Genomic DNA, 17496 nt, shown 5'->3' with positions numbered 1-17496 from the left:
GGCGCGGTGGGGGTGGCCATGTTGGTTCCCGCCGCCGCGGCCGGCCGGGCGGCGAGGGGCGGCTCCTCCGGCGGCGGGGAAGGGCCGCGTTCCCGGCACGCCGTGCCCGCAGGCCCGCGGGGAGGGAGCGCGGGGTCGGTAAGGCACGGGTGCGCTGCTGGGGCAGCCGCGACAGCAGCCCGGCTGGTGAGACTCGGCAATCGAGTCTTTGCCCGGTTGTGTCATCTTTTATTCGAGAGTTTGGCTTTTTTAATTTTTTCAGACCTTTCATGATAATGCAGTATTTCTTTTTGTTTTTTCCAGGTGATAAGTTATGTTCATGGTTTTATGCTCGTTCTTACAAACGTAGCCCCAGCCTGCACTTCCATAATGAGCTGGAGCAGCTGGAAGTGATCCAAGTACAGTTGTTATTCTAATCCCACATGATTGTGTATCATGAGGAGAGGACAGCAGAAGACTCTGTTAGGGTTACAAGAAAACGCAGTTAAAGAGGGCTGCTGTCTTGCTGCTGTGCATACTAGCTGTGGCTAAATAACCAGTGTGCTGTTTGGGGAGGCTTTGTAACATTTAGACCAAGGGAAAAAAAGTTTGAAAATCAGTGGCTTTATATAAAGACTAGTTTTGCCCTCTTGTGTAAGGGACACTGATTTTTCTCTTAATGGTGTTCTTCTGTGAACCAAACCCCTTTTTTTTTTACCTACGAGGAAGAGATTGAAGCAGATCAGCATTTATAAATTGCATGGCAGTTCTGTACAGGCAGAGTCAGTTATTAAGAGTGCAAGACAGACCACCAGCAGCACCCTCCCCATGTTCCTCAGTCAGTGCTAAACACTTGTTTTCACATCCGAAAGCCAATCTTTGAGTTGTTGCCCACATATTTGAAGATGAGGGCTTCCTCTCAGTGCCGTGCTTTGTGGTGACTGGAGCTTAGTAGGAATTGCAATAAATAGTTTGTAATACAGACTTCATAAATTGAAATGACTCTAAAGGCCTGGGCCTTGTGGCTTTCTCTGCTGTGCTGCTGGCACAGAAAACTGCCTTTGCACCCTTTTCTCCATTAACTCCATCTGCTCTTTGAGGTAGATCCGAGCCTAATGTAGCAGAAAGTATACAATTGGTTTTGTTATGCTGTGTCCCAGCAGGATTGATTGCCCAGATCCAGTTCACCATGAGCAGTTATGCTGAACCCTAAAAGCAGAAGATGGGGCAACACTCCCAACAGTTTAAGTAGTTAATGCAGCTGTTGAATGTTCTGCCGTAGCTGCAGTGTGTTCACATTCAGGAGTCAGCTATCACCTGTGCTTGCTTATTTTCAAATCGAAGTAAATAACAAAGTCTTTGTTGATTGTCCTTGTAGGTGGCTTCCCTTTCCTGCCTCAGCCTAAAGTTGGACGTGTGTAGTGACTGAGGTCAGGGGTGTTGCAGAAATGCTGCGTGCTTTGCAGCTGAACAATTTAATTGCATGTGCGGTTAGGGATTACCTCTTGATCATATGGAGGCCTTTGTGTTGCTCACCTGCAAAATCTGGACCTGGGTTTGTAGAGATGTCATCTGTAATGCTTTCCTGGTGGGAGCATGTGTCTTGGGAAATGAAAATACAACTGAGTGTGCGTTGGCTTTTGTGTTTATTTAATACGGACTTCTACTAAGATCAGTGATGTTTCTAATACTGTCATGGTGTCAAAAGTAGCATACCTTGAAAGTCTTAAGAGGCTTGAAAAATGTTTCAGACTGTTAACAAATACAGAAACTTGAGAGTTCTGTAGAGAATCCCATAACAGTTGTCAAAAAAGCAAGATTATTCTATCTAAATACAGAGCAATTGCACAGCGGCTTACTTTTCCATTGTAGGGAGGACATAAACCTTTGCAACACTGACAAGTTAAAATTCTCACTTTTTCTTGTGATGTCTAGCTTTTTCTTTTAAAAATATTCACATTAATTTTTGAGAATATTCAGAAGTGTCACCTGTCAGAATGCTCATACAGCCTTTGAGGATTAGATGTGATCAAGTAAAACCACACATGCAAAAGTCCACACCAAAACCAGTAGTAATGCTTTAGTAAACAGTAATTTATGAAAGGTGACTTTAAAATGTATCTGCACAAAGCCTATGACTTCTAGGTGCGTATGAATCTAGTCCCTCATTGTGCAGTTTGGAAATAGCATCATGATTCTTTTATATTTTTGTTTAACAACAGTTATTGTCATAAATGCAATTCTTGTAAATTTAACTCAGTTTTTTTTAGCCTACAACAGTGACATTTCAGTTATCTGTAATTTGAAAAGTGCTTGTTTGAGAAGGTAATAATATATGGTGGGAATCAAAACTTAGTTTAAGTGAAACTATTATCTCAAGGGGTTAGAAACATACTGGTGTAGGACCTTAAAATTCTGGGAAGTTTATAATAGCTCCTAAAATTCTGGAAAGTTTATAATAGCTCCTAAAACTCAGTGTAGGCTGAAAGGTATTTATTTTGCATTATTTGCAGACAGGTGGCATGTAAGTTGAATTAAACTTCAGACTTGCTCTTGTTGCTGGGTATTTCTGCTGTAGAAGTCAGTGACCTGCTCTGCTTGAAGTCAGTATAGCATTAAACTGCAGCATTGTGAACACAGTTGCTTGCTCATTGCATTTTGCTGAAATGATACAGGATAGATGTACCTTTCATGCTGTTTTATAATGGAGAATATTTATCATAAGCTTTTGAACTGTAAATAACATTTGAGTGAGTATGGAACTTCCTCTAAGAGGAGTATGTTGCACATCTTGTAAATTTTTTGAGATAAACACTTTTCTGAAAGCCATTTTAAATAATTGCATTTCACACAGCATATAAAATACCAAACTTATTTCAAAGAAATACATAAAAATAGCATATGAAATCAAGCTGTGGTTCATTTACTGGTACTACCTGCAGGTGTGGAGGTACATGGGAAACTTTTTGATGGAAAATGTGTCCCTTTTGGCAGCTTTGTAAAGATTAGTTTGAATTTTGAGGAGAGAGGAGGGGAGCATTAAATAAGGGATGTTGGTAGAGTGCCTGTGTTGTGAAAGAGAAATGCAGACTTTAAATGTGAATTAATGTGACTTTTTCCTCAGATAAGTTATTTTTCAGTTTTGAAATATTCTATAGTCAAGATTAAACTTGAGTTTAGAAACTGTTTATTATCTTGCAGTAGTCCTTGTTTCTTGCAGTTGAAAACCTGTTCCTGTGTAGGACACTGGCGTTAGGAAGGTGTGAGTGTGTGATGTGCAGATGTAAGTGTGCTGTAACACGACTCTTGTTAGTGGCCTTCACGTGCCAATTGTCCCTGAATTCTGTATAGTGGATGTAAGGCAGAAAAGTTTTAGCTGTTTAAGTTTTTTGGGGGCTGTTTTTTTTGGGTTTTTTGTTTGTTTTTTTAAATAGAGGTCTGTTTCTCTTGTGCTCTGTGCTGTTCATCAGATAACCTGTATGTATGACATCCTTTGCAATCACTGGGCATACCAGTAGTACATCCAGTACTTTTTCTTTGAAGACCTCTCTTGACCATTCTTACATTCTACATTAAATTCCTTTCTGAAGATTGAATGTATTGTAAATTTTCAGCGGATATAAAATTCTCTGTTGAACCAGAGGCTCAGTATACTTGGGAAGCATGTAGGTCTTTTGTGTAGGAGTGTTTGGGGAAATTAGAGGCTTTTTGTTCTTTGAATCATCTGAACTGTTCTCACAGCAGTTTTGGTAAGTTTTCTTGTCTGAGTGCCTTAGAACTGCAGAATGTTATATGTGGAAACTCATCCTATGGGTAGATTTTGTGTTCCAGTAGCAAAGGCAGCAGCAGAGTGCAAACTGAGGTCTTAGCACAAGGGGAACTTGCTTAGACAGCTACAAAGACACTGAGCAGTTTGATATTCCTTGTAAGCTGTTTGCTAATGCTAGTTTGTGAGTTAAATGGTGAAAATCTGATGGGCATTTTCAAGTATATATAATCCATTTTTCAAAAGTCAAAAGGGCTATACATAGTCTTTATATCTTTTAAATATGAGGTGATGTTTCCTAGAAAACCTTTGACCATGGAGGAAGTATGTGACTTTTTTACTTGGTCTTTTATTCCTGTTCTGCACGTGTGCTGAATTTCTGTTGTGAAGTGAGGGGACATCACTTGGCTAAAATCAGGTTTGTGTTCTAATAGCAATTGCCTTTCTAAAAATCTGTGGTGGTCTAAGTAATGATGAATGCAGTTAGGATAGTTGTTCTGTTATATCTTGCTGTGTCACAAGTAGAAGTCCTTTCTTTGTCCTGGTGTCTGGAAATCTGCTTCACACTTTGATTGGCAACAGGTGGCTCTTAGTACCTCTCTTCCAGTTGCTGTTACATGTACTATACATTTTTACCTCTCTACATTCATTCCTCAAGAGTTGTGTGTTAAATAATCCCTTGGTTTGTTTTCTTACAAGATGTAAGTGTACTATACATTATTTTTACCTCTCTACATTCATTCCTCAGAGTTGTGTGTTAAATAATCCCTTGGTTTGTTTTCTTACAAGATGTAATAATTGCTTCTGGGTGTGCTTTAACCTTTTTTTTATTTTTGTCCAGAATTTTTGAAATAAGTAGCTCTTGAATTTTGTTCCTTGGAAATTATCCTAACTGTAGTGTCATAGCAGTTATCCACAAGACATGTAAGGACCAGCAGATAGTAGAAACTGTTTTTCCCAAGACATCAGGTAACTGGGGCATGCAGTTTCCTTATTTTGGAAATCCTAAACAAGAAGGTGAAAACTCCAGAATGTAACTTATTTTGATTTAATGTGAGAAGACTTGGAAAGCCTCTTCCACTAATTAATTCTCTTAGCCTTCACCAAGAGCACGTAATAGTGCCAGGTTATGTCCTTTTGGGCAGTAATTCTTGCACTCCAACTGGACTTGCTGAACAAGTTCTGTAGACAACTAATGACATGAATGTGGTCTGGGCAGCATCTGAAAGCCCTTGGTAAAACCTAGTCAAGCTGCTTGTTCTCCTTAATAAACAAACCTGATGAAGCAGTTTTTATTGCAAATGTTTTGTTTCCTGTCCTGGTGACATGCACACCTTTCTTGGATATGTTGGTCATTATGTGCTGTGGAGAAAGAGTAAATAACACTAATTAAATTTGCAAGTGTCCGAATCCAAGTAATTGCAGATATACAGTCATTAAATGCTGAGTAGGCAAATGTTTCATGGACTCTGCAGGCTGATTCCTACATCAAAAACCATGTGGGTGGTGAATAAATGTCACTTAATTATGTGCTGTCTTGTGGATGAGAAGTGGGATTGGCCATGTGAAGCTTTCCAGTTTATCTGGTAATACTACCCTATTTTATTACTTATATTTTAAAAGCAGCAAACTCAGTGGTTACTTAGTGTATAGAGTCAATTTTAGGTTAAAGAATACATTAGTTATGAGCAATGGTAAAGTACTATGAAGGATTTTAAATAAAGTAGCCCAGGAACTCCAGGTGGAGTCAGTCTGACTTTGGTTAATAGTGTTGCAATTGCAGGGTTCCAAGCTGTGAGTTGCTAAAATGTGGACATTAATTCATGTGGTATTTATAGAATAGAATTGTATGCAATTTCTTGTAGAATTTCTTGGACCTCAGGACTTTAAATACCAATTAACAAACTTACAGTTTCTATTTGACTAATAACAGTAAGTTATTTGGTTATATGCTTTGGTATACAAACATTTCATTTTGGTACTCAGAGCAGTGAGGTAAAGGTAAGATGAAAGGAAAGAGGAGCTGATAGTGATTAACCAGCCAAAAATTAAAATGCTTATTTTTCTGTTTTCCTTGATGGCTGTGGGAAACGGAAGGAAGTGAAAATAAGGTGGTTTAGGCTTATTTCTGAGGCCAGCCAGAAATAATGTTCTTTAATAGTAAGTTCTGGTAGTTATCCTTGATGATCCTAGCCTGTTGCTGAAAGAAAGTCTCTTCTGGTGGCGTAGTTTTTGAGGGAGTGGCACAGTCCTGGATCAGGGTCATAGTTAAGTGGGCCTTGGAGCTGAGCTGTCATTCTCTTGTTTTGGACAGGAGCTTGGGTAATGGTTAGTCTGAGTTTCATGAATGCCGTGTAGCTTTCAGAAAATCTAAAGGGACTTGATATTGTGGTAGCTTAGGTAAAATGTATGTGCTGAGTCAGGTGTCTTCTGTTTGTCCAAAACCAGAATTTCATGTAATTGTGTGAAGGATGATTATCAGTGTACCAGGCAGATGTTGAGGCTCGTTGCATTTTTCTTTTTGTCTGAATGTGCTACCTTAATCCTTTCGAATGTAGTCTTTTGTTAGAAGTTATGAAACAGTTTAGCCATGCATGTGCTCAGTGGCTTTGTATTGATTCTTCCATTTTATGTAGTTGTGATAATTCTGGAAGAGTGACCAGGGAGACTTTGGGATTAGCTCTTTGTATGTTGAAAGCTAGTTGCTGAGCAAACATGAGATTCTCAACTGAAATTGTTTTTGGAGGATACTCTGCATCTGCATTCAGCAAGAGGGAGTCTGTTTGAAGTTAAAATTCCTAGTGTAATAGCATTTGTAAATCAGTTGTGAATATTAGATATCACAGCTGCAGAGTATTATGACTGAAAGCAAGCTGTATCACAAAACCTAGTGCTATTCCAGTGTATCAGCAGAATACACTGGAATACACAGTACCATTTATTACTGTATTTGCACATGTAACTTTTCTGAATTTTCTAGTTAAGGTGCTCCTGAAGGAACCACACTTAAATTTTAGTTGTCTGGACGTGTTTCTTTTTAATACAATACAGGTAATGTGAAGGAGGAACTGTTGAAGTGCTTTCTTGGTGAATTGTACAGCTCCTGTGCACTTTCTGTCTTGACTTGTTCAGTGGGATGGTTTTGTGTGATTAAAGATGAATGATACCAAAAATAAGTGGGGGTAACACTAGAAATTCTATTCCAGATAGAATTTGATGGTCTTTTGAAGGTCTGCTTAGCTTTTTATAGTATTACACTGGAGGAGATGTGACAGATTTTTCAACACTGTGCTTCTGTGGGTTTTAGTGATGATCCCTTTGGGAGATCCTTAGAAAGCATTTAGTTTTATTTAAAGGAAGGGAATGGTGCTATTGTACTGTGTAAATCAAAGCACTGGCCAAGTGCTCCTGTTAAGATCTGACATGTCAGTCTCTTCACTGTGCCTGTGAGTGTTCTGAAATGTCATGAGGTGTTTTTCTAGGTGGGCTGTTAAACTAAAGCATACTTGATTATCTTCAACCACAAAGGAGTAACTTCTCTAATGTAAAGCACAATATCAGGCTTAGTAAGGAAATAATCATTAAATAATCATCATATCAATAATATATTGATAATGAAAAGAAAATCCCTGTTAAGACAGATCTTCAGGTGTTATCCAGGAGAGTTTGCCAGCTGGGTCAGTGAAGATTGAACAGTGTTATCACTTCAAATCCACTTTTCAACAGCTTTGGTGTGATAAATGTATGTGAAAGTATGGAGTTCCATTAGTTAAATTGCTTAGCATTACTTAATTCACTCCTATGTTATTATTTTCTGTTAAAACCACAAAATTTAAATTAATTTTTAAATACTACTCTTGTATTGCCGCATTTGGAAACGTGTAGAGTCTGAGTCTGCTGTACTTAGCTTTTATTTATATTACTGAAGTGCTTTTTCTTTCATGGGGTCACCTGTATAGGCAATTTGTGTTAGCTCTTGGGAAGGAGCTACAGTCCTCATTCTGTGTTTCTGTAATATTGTAGCATGGATTGCAGGTTGGGGAGGGATGGTGGTAACTGGCAGAGACACTTGGCCTCACAATAAAGTTTTGTATTCCCTGGTTTGAAGGAAAGGCATTAGAATTTCAAATCTGGCACAGTGACTTCTCAAACTGAATGACAAGCCTGAGGGGGTTTGTATGCAAAGAGAATATAATTTACTACTTTATGTTAAAGTATATTTAACATTTCTAGAGCTGTCTCTAGAAAGTTGAAAAATAACTCTTGAAATCAATCTAATACATACTAAACCAGTAAGTACATTTATTTCAGTTGGAAATTTGAGAATTGATGCGTGTTCCAATTCTGCTGTTTGGTTCATGATGATGTTGCAAATACAGAGATAACTGTGCGCTGGCTTGGCTTCTAGCTGCTTGCAGTAGCTGTTTTTAGATCTGAGAATTTTAGTTTTATCTTCTATTTGTATTAATAGATTTTTTTAAAGTAACAGAGCCTGTATGCCTGTTTCAAATGATGCTCTGTCAGAAGCTGATACAAAAAGCTTTCATTCTGAAGTTACTATTCTCTAAACTTATTTTAGCTGTGCATATTCTAGATAACATAGATTGTGTATTTCTAAAATAGTACTCAAAACTATTTCAAAGTTAGACAAGTATGTATAGCAAGCCATTTTGGAAACAAGTTACATAGGAAGCAAATCACTGAACAGCAGAATGCAAATTCCTGCAGTTAGTGTTTATTGTAACACCTGTTTAGATGTTGAAGAATAAAGGAATACAAATTCTGCTTTCATTATGGGATTTGGTCCCACAATCAAGATAAATCATAGGAACTCTTCACCCTTTCTGAAGTAACTTTAGAGAACTAAATCACCTCAATAAAAATTGAGAAGGAATGTATTAACTCCTTTTTTTCAAACAGGAAACCACTCCCAACCCCCAACCTGCAGAAGAGGAGAAAACTGAACCAGCACCTAGTCAGGAGGTTGCCAACCCTGAACAGTATATTAAACATCCACTACAAAACAGGTAAATGATACAGAAACTGATTATACTTTTGCCAGGGATAGAAAAATGCCTGTGGCTTTGCAGCTCTTGTTGACCTTATATTCTCTAGCAGTATTTTGAGAATTCTCAGTGGTTTTTTGAAGATTTTTGCAGTGGGGCTGCAGAGTAAGGAGATTCGGCTCCAGATGTTAATATTTAGAGTCTTCAGATAATGCAGTTACAGAAGCTGAAAATCTTTGCAAGTTTTCAAAATGCATCCAGGTACTTTGAAAGAGCATGACTTTGCTTTTAGTTGGAGGCAGACAGAGCTTTTGCTGGTTATTGTCTGGTGTATTTTAAGAGGCTGACACTGAGGTGAAGCTGCTGCCCACTAGAGCTGGGAAACCTTGCATTCTGCCTTGTACTTGGGTAAATTAAGGTGCTGGTGGTAAAAACTTGTAGTTAAAATTATTTCAAAGTTAGAAAATCAAGCCCTCTTAGAGCTTGAAAAAGACCAGCTTGGAAGTAATTTTCTCCAAGTGAGATGATGAGTTACTGTGGAATGCTCAGTACTTTTGGCAGGTGCCTTTTACCTAGTGATACCTTACTCTTTTTCTAAGTTTTCAGCAAGTGTGGAAAACACTGGTTCCCTGTAGTGATATACTGCGTGTATCCCATTTTCCTTGTTGTCTTTCAGCTTCCATCTTCCTTCTCTTCTAAATACCTTGACTAAATTGATGCTAACAGTTCTTTACAAGTGTTAGTGAGGCTATTACTAGAATGGAGTAAACTTTTAAAACTAGGTTTGAAATGACAAACCTAGTCTCAAAACAATGGATTGACACCTAGTGACTTAAAGCTCTCTGCTGAGAGAAGATAAATATAGCCTAGTGCTAACCTGAGTTATTTCAACACTACTGAAATTATCAGAGTGGAAAAAAACCCCAACTATTTGATTAAATGCCTCATTAGGTATCCTCTTCCAGCATTTTAAATTGCTGCAATGATGCTTTTTAGATTCAGAAAGAGCATCTCTGTGTGAAAGGTTCAATTCTGTCTTGATATTTGTACTCAGCAGAGATGATTTTTTTCATTCAGTCTTGTCTTTATATATGCTGATTTAAAAACTTGAGACAATCAGTTTGTGGGGATTTGAGGTGGTTGCCATTAGTAAGCTTAATGCAGCTTGCATTTTAAAATTTATACTTTCCTAGTATGTGAGTGCTTGGGAAGCTTTCATGTCATACATAGCTTTGGAGTGATCTAATTTGCTTGTGTAACCTTTACAAGGAAATTACTGGCCAGGGAGCTCAGTTTGAATCATTGGTGTTGTTTTAGACCATCATCAGTTGTTTGTGGTAGGGGATTGCAGTTCAGCAGTGACTGCAAAGAGAAAGATCTGAAGTTTAGAGTCTTAAAAGAATTGCAAAGCTATTGGAAATATTTGCCTAATGTATTGATAAGTCTGCCACTATTCTTGTAATGAAGGCACAAACATTGTTAGTCTGTAAAGAATTGATAATGTAGCTTATTGATGAAAACTGACTTCCGTGGTCATGGTCGTAATATATTTGCAATTAGTTTGAATATAACAATAGAAATAATTACATTTTTAATATACTTTAATTTCTATGGTTTTATTTTGTTCTCGTTTAGATGGGCACTCTGGTTTTTTAAAAATGACAAGAGCAAAACTTGGCAAGCAAATCTTCGTCTTATCTCAAAGTTCGATACTGTTGAGGATTTTTGGGCGTAAGTAAAGATTTTTCAATCTGCACAATAATTTTGAGATTTGTTGGCAAAGCTTATGTCAAAGTCAAAAAACCCATAAAGTACTCCATTAACTGCAAATTCTTGTGTGTAATCTGAAATGTTTGCAAAATTCAAGGTGAAGTCTGTTGGAGAAAATGCAAATGGAGAAGTTATTCATCCTTTAAATGCACATTGTCTTGCTGAAACTCTGCAACACAGCTTATATTCATGTGTACGTGACAGACATGTAGAACATTTAATTTGTGCAGTAGCTATCTCATAGTAACATGATCCTGTAAATTCTGGTGGCCAACTGATTGCCACTTCCATGGCCCCACATTTTCCTTTTTGATTAAATTGACCACTGGCTCATGTTGCATGTTCAAGAGAGCCTGAATCTGGAGTGTGGAGTTGAGACTCACACAGATGAATGGCATTGTTGAAAAAAATTTGGTAGCGGTTACAGAAGAAATGACCTTCATCCTAAGTTGAAGGTCTGTGAGAGTGGTTAGGCTCCAACAGCAATAAAAGCCCCTGAAGGTGGTCCTGTGCTTTCCAAACACTTGCTTCAATCAAGATTTTACCTGCCATAATGCCAAAATATGGTGAAAATGCTAGTGCTATGAAATTGAGAGTGAAGAAAAAAAAAGCATTGTATATTTGATCTTAGTCTTTCATGCTACATTGAGTGGTAAGGTTCTTATTTTGTTGCATACTTTTCTGGTGATCCCTGTGGAGGGAGATGGGGTCTGGGTGTAGTAATAGGACCCATCAGTGACCCAGTAGCACAAGGAGGGAAAATGCTTCTGCCTTTTCAGTAACTTTATTGGTGCAGTCCTGACAGGGAATGGGATTCTGGGCTCGCACTCTGCATTCCCACTCCTGCTGTGGGGATGACTGCAAACTGTGCTTCACTCAGCTGACAGTGGTGGGGTATGTGATGGGCAGCTGAGTTGTTTGAAGCTCACTACTAAAGTTGGTTAAGTTTTTGAGCTTCTATGACTGAGATATTCTTGATAATTAAAAAGTGCAGAAGTCTGCAGTGAAGGTATAAAATCAGCCACCAGCAGTTAAAGTTACACCTCCTTTGTGGCTGGAGTGGGCAATAAGTGTGTTGTTTTGGGGAGAAAATCTCAGTGTCAAGGTAAACTGTTAAATTTGTAACTGGTGTTACAAATTCCTGTGCGTGATTTCTCATTGTTAGAACATCAAAGTAATCAGTTTTCTTTTTGATGCTGAATTATGCCTTGATACTAGTTGGTCTTGGGGTACAGGTTGTTGTAATATGTGCAGGCCTCCTTCTGAAGTCTGACCTGTTAGGGGTGGAAAAAAGGCCTCTATCTCCTTGTTTCAGGAGATGACACTATGTACTCCTTTGATTGTTTTTGTGAATTGCATGGTTGTAAATTTAATTCTGAATATACATTTTATTGTCTATCATCTGTTCTTGACTTTTGAGTCCTTAATTTGAATTATAAGGCCTACAGCATTTGTACCTAGAGTGCTGTATCAAATAGCAAGGTTGAGCATTTCTCCTAAAAAAAATTCTCAGCAGTGTGAGTAGCCCTAGAAATAGAAACAGTTATCCTTATTCCATGAATGCATTGAATACTCATGGCCACAGAACCTGCTGCCCTAAAAGCTCAGTGAGTTATGTTCTAATAACTTTGAACTTCAGTTCTAAACCTTAGAACTAGGTTTAAAAGAAGCATTGGGAATGAGTTTAAAAACAGTTGTGGAGTTCCTATTCCATTCTGCTGCTTTAACCCAAGAACATCTTAATACTGATACTTTTATATTGTTAAAAATACTTAAGAAATAGGGTTGCTTCTGAAATAACTTTATTGCTCCTTAATTTTTGGGCTTTGTTTGGTCATAGGTCTTAAATTCTTTAAGAATTTTGTACCTTAAAACAATGCTTAGTTTCTAATCCTGCTTTTTTCCCTCCAATAGTTTATACAACCATATCCAGCTCTCTAGTAATTTAATGCCTGGTTGTGACTACTCGCTCTTTAAGGTAGGCTTGCTAACATTTTTTTCTTTAGTTAAGGATGTTGATGGATGATTTCCTGACTAAGCAAGACACTGTCCAGATATTTCACTTAAGACATTTAGGAACATGGTTTGTTATGTCATAAAGGTGTTATTTTTTTTTAAGAAGTCCCAAACATTGTCTGAAAATCAGAGTGTCACTACTTCTGAAATTTTAAGTACTTGCTTTAACACATTACAGGCAGTAGATTTTAATCTGTAACTCTTAGTGTTTGTTTTACATTTGAGATGTTTGTGCAAACAATTAAGTGTAAATTTTGCTAATGTGAAAGGTTTTCCAGTTCTGTCACTTGATGTGAAATGAGTTAAAATGTCTGTGGGACTCAGCAGTGTTGATCAGTGTTACTTATGGGTGTACTGCTAGCCAGATGCACAATACTGCTATTAATTTTTATACTAACAGTAAATGCTGTATTACTTAAGCACGAAATAGAAAAGTGCACCAAACATGGACAATATGAAAATGCTGAGGAAGTATCCAGGCTAGTAAATAGGGAAAGTGTACATGAAGTCATGCCTCAGCTGGGGTGGTGATCTGAATTGGGGCTCTGAGTTAAATCCAAACCTCTTGGTAGTGCTTCTATCATGCAGCTTCCTTTCTGGATTCCAGCACCCAAATAGTCCCTGAAGTGCCGGTGCCTGATTCCTCTGCTCATAAAATGTAGCTGCAGGCTGGGGCTTCTCAGCAGCCTGTGTGCCCTGTTTGTAGACCCAGCAGCTTCATGTAGTGAAGAGGTGCTGCTGCTTGGGTTTGGAAAGGTAGTGGTGTTCTAGGTGACTGAGAAAGCCTAATCTCTGAAGGGCCTACAGCTTCTTAAAATTCTAGTAAGCTATCTATGAATAATGTTTGTATTTTTTGCATCAATCCTTAATTTGTGTTTCAAGTACGTGTATCTGTTCTGTGTTTGCTCGTCTTCAAGCAGTAATAATTATATAACTTCGTGGAACAGGTATAGAATTGGCAACTGTTTCAGGTTTCTGAGCAATCTCTTACTGCTGTCCTTCAGTTGTGACCTCTTAAGAGGTCCTCTTAAAGGTGATGAAGTAGTTTAAGCTCTGCAGCTGCCAGTGAGGGTGTTACATTTAAAGTGAGATGACACCACTCCATCCTGCATGTTGAACACTTAGTTTTCAGCCATAAGTTTTGTCGTGCAATTCTTAGTGGACAGTTCTTAACAGAATTCTTCTGTCCAGACAATGACTTAATTTTTAATGACTTTCTGAAGTGCAGCATAGCTGGTTGATGCAGGAGCAGTAGCTGGCTGCTTTGCTGTATCAGCACATACAGAATCATTTAAGTCAGTGCAGGGCCACTGGCAAAATGTGAATCAGATCTTGCTTTGAAAAAGGGTATCTTTTTTTTTTTTTCCTCTTCCCAACAATGAAAATCCTCCTATTTTCAGCTTGTATATGAAGGTAGTCGTTGAGAGAGACTGCCAAAGGTGTCTATTTCAGTGAAATAATCTGTATGCATGAGTGAAGGACTTGGCTGATCTTGCACTGAGTGCAAGACATAAAATAAGGACTCCAGATAAAATTAGCTGCTATATTCTGGTTTCATGCAGGGCAAAGCAGGTGGTTATCTTTGCCTGTTGCCTTAGGACTTTTTTTAATGTTATATGTAGCTAAGACTTTTGCCTGGACTGTGATGCTTCTGTAGAACGAAAAATTAACTGGAGTGTGCACTTGTTGTTTTGGAAGTTTGATATTAGTGTGAGAGAGTATTTCAGGACATTCTGGTGTGTGTCTTAAACTGTACACTTCTCTCTTAACTAACTGTTCCAGTTACCACTAGCCTAATGGTGGCTCTTTAGGAAAAAGAGATGGAGTCTGACTTAACTTGTGGCCTTTCTTTGCAGGATGGGATTGAGCCCATGTGGGAAGATGAAAAGAACAAGCGAGGAGGCCGATGGCTAATTACACTAAACAAGCAGCAGAGACGAAGTGACCTTGATCGCTTCTGGCTAGAGACAGTAAGCACCAGTGGCAGCTGAGGAGTCTTATGATGTTTGTGTGAAAATACATTTAACTGGTTTGATATTTGTGTGCTGTGCTATTCTCACTTCTTGGCAACAGAGTGTCCTGTAGGGTTTTATTGACAGGCTGTATTTGAAAAATGTTTTTTTCAATAGTGATCTTCATGTGGGTGTATTCTGTCTTAATACTTCCTTGTAACAGGCAGCAACAGGGAGACTTCTGTAGGACAGATTAAGCTTTGCCCATGTAATGTACAGAGCATTGCTGTTGAACTACTGTGAAAATAATATATTGTTTTGAGTGCAACTTGCTGGTTCAATTGATAAAACAATTTGTTTTACAAATACTTTTTAAAAAAGTGAATAGTTTTTGGCTTTGTTGAACAAGGTACTTTCAGATTTACTTTTTTCTTTCTGTGTTTGTCTTAATGCTGGGGTAGGCAATAATAGTACATTCATCTTGTATATACACACCATAAAAATACTTTTTTTTTCCATTGCTCTTATCTCTTTGGCATAGAATTGAATGGTAAATGTGTTTCTAGTGTGGATTGCAGTAAATGTATCACAGAAAAATGTGTTGTCTAGGAACTGACTCAGAATAGCCTAAGACAGTCTGGTGTGGTCTAGAATTTAGGGGCATGGATTGCAGACAGGACAAAGCATAGCAGTCTTGGCAAAACTAATCTTTTGTCCTTGTTTTTGTGAGAAGCAAGGAGTATTGCACTCCTTTGAAAGGGAGAAATGGCCTTCAGAATCAAAGCAGAGGTGTCCAAAATATCAGAGCTTTCAGGATCTTTGTAGTCAGTGTAGTTGTGATTTAAAGAGAGCATTACAGTTCTGGGCAGTGTGACTGCACATGAGCAAATTAACATTTTGCTGCAGGTACTTGGCCTAATGCATGTGTGAGTCCTGACTGCTAATAGCCATGACATATGGCTTGGAAACATGCAGATAGACTGTGCAAACTGAAGGCTAGAGGGCTCTGCTTTTTGCTTAGCAGTGAGCAATGGCACAGAGCCTAAATACCCAGGTGACTGTGATATGTGCCCTAAAACAACCCTGTCACTTCTAATTCCAGTAATTATATACAACCAATATTCTGCAATAGAAGTCAAAGTCTTTATAACTCCCCTTTGGAGCAAAGTTTTATTATAATATAATTATCTTAACTGTGAACTAAACTTCATTTGAGAAGATGTTTTTCTCTGTTGTGCAACACTCATGAGAAATGTACCTGAGTAGTGTTTACTGAGTGTGGTAGTCATCTTGGCTTGCATGTGAACTAAGACACTTGATCGATATTTTGCATGTTTGTGTGTGGTTTGATCTCAACCATTTATGGCTTGAATTACTCAGTGAGTGTGTGCAGCCTGCAGTTGGGTGTAACATTTAATGCATGTTTAGTTACACCTGATTTATTCATTAGCACTCTTTGTCCTTTTTGCATTTCCTTGAGTAAGCCAGCCCTTGGGGGTCTTATGGGTACTGAAAGACCTGCTTTGTTTGAGAAATTGCAAACATGTTGAATTTCCAAATGTTATAAGTGACACCACAAAACCGACATAACCACAGTGTATTTAATGTACGGTGCAGGTGAAGGAAAGGAGTGTCCACTTGCAGATTCAGTGTGCAGAAAGATTTTTTTTTTAATTCAGCATAGTCTAGGCGAATCTGTCTCAAGCACAAAAAACTATTAGTTTTGAATATCAGGATTGCTTGTTTTACAAGTAGCAAGCTGAAGATTTTGAATACCACTTTCACAGTTAGCATGTTGCATGGGGCTGTGACCTGCTCGGTCTGATGCTCCTGGCCAATTCCAGGCTTCACTGCTAGAAACCTGGGAGGAAGAATCTTGTGTTACTTGTGCACCTGCATTGGTGCATTGTATCAAACCCTCTTCAGGATTGTTGATGCCCACTTTAGAGTGTATGGAAATGCTGAAGCTTCCTGTGTTGACAGGCAGTAACATTCCATTGGATAGCACTTACTGTCTGGCTGCAGTCAGATTTACCTCTGAATTGACAGACTTCAGCGTGGAAATGAAACCTTACGTACCTGGTGTTGCACAAATAGCTCTTAACAGGCTCTTTCTAGGTAATGGATAGAAATACCTAAAATTTCAGACTGGTCCATCTGTGTTAAGTGTACTGTAGAAAGAAGAATACAGTGCTTTAATTCTTCTCTTGTTTTGGATTGGGAGGATGGGGTGGAAGGCAGCACTGTGGAAATGATCAGCTGTGTCAGAACTTGTGGCAGGTGGCAGAGGAGGAGGAATGGAAAATTCAGACTAGAAGGAAGATACCCTACTAGAGTGTGTTCACTTGTAATATTTGGAACTTGAAGAAGACACTGCAATAAATAGAAAGTGATTGTTGTATGGCAAGTGGCTGTAGGCAGTAAAATGTGTTCCTCAGTCCTTGTGTACACTGAGTGCTTGCCTACAGAACAGGACTCTGACTCTGAACTGCTTTCTCTTTCACAGCTGCTGTGCCTTATTGGGGAGTCATTCGATGACTACAGTGATGATGTGTGTGGTGCTGTTGTTAATGTTAGAACTAAGGGTGATAAAATAGCAATATGGACAACTGAATGTGAAAACAGGGATGCTGTTACGCATATAGGGTAAGTAACGTGGTCGGTGCCTGGGCTGAATGGAGTGTAACCATGCATGTAAAGCCAGTTAGCTTGATAGAGGAGGCCTTTCAGGCAAGTGGAGCCTGAGCAGAGCTGTATCCCAAGCTTAAGTAACTGTGCCAAATTGTGCTCAATTCTTCATTTCTAAACTACAGTGAAGGTAGTGCTGCAGTACAGAGCAGTTAGTAACAGATGCCCATACACAAATCTTGGCAAAAATTCTCATCTCACAATGACGCACTGTAATTAACGACTGTAGGTAATGTGCAGTCTGTTCCAACCTGCCAGTTTGTAAAGGTGGGTACTCAGTAAGAGTAGAGCATTGATACAATTTTTTTTCCAGGAAAGT

At 38.6% G+C, this 17496-nt stretch overlaps 1 protein-coding gene across 2 annotated transcripts in view; it reads left to right on the top strand.

Annotated features, from left to right (window-relative positions):
• The window catches only part of EIF4E (eukaryotic translation initiation factor 4E), a 20679-nt gene that overhangs the window by 634 nt on the left and 2549 nt on the right, over positions 1 to 17496 (top strand). Inside the window, exons 1-6 of one of the 2 annotated variants that reach the window (XM_039710318.1) lie at positions 261 to 398; positions 8666 to 8772; positions 10387 to 10482; positions 12436 to 12499; positions 14394 to 14507; positions 16996 to 17135. In XM_039710318.1, coding sequence (XP_039566252.1) covers positions 270 to 398; positions 8666 to 8772; positions 10387 to 10482; positions 12436 to 12499; positions 14394 to 14507; positions 16996 to 17135 — 650 coding nt within the window. In that variant the 5' untranslated portion in view covers positions 261 to 269. Of the gene's footprint in view, positions 1 to 260; positions 399 to 8665; positions 8773 to 10386; positions 10483 to 12435; positions 12500 to 14393; positions 14508 to 16995; positions 17136 to 17496 lie in introns of those variants that run through there. The other variant, XM_039710319.1, reaches the window with a different exon arrangement.

Source organism: Passer montanus, unplaced genomic scaffold (assembly GCF_014805655.1).
Source record: "Passer montanus isolate IOZ18808 unplaced genomic scaffold, ASM1480565v1 scaffold23, whole genome shotgun sequence".
In the NCBI taxonomy this organism is placed as follows: Eukaryota; Metazoa; Chordata; class Aves; order Passeriformes; family Passeridae; genus Passer; species Passer montanus.
This window is presented reverse-complemented; position numbering and strand designations above follow the sequence as displayed.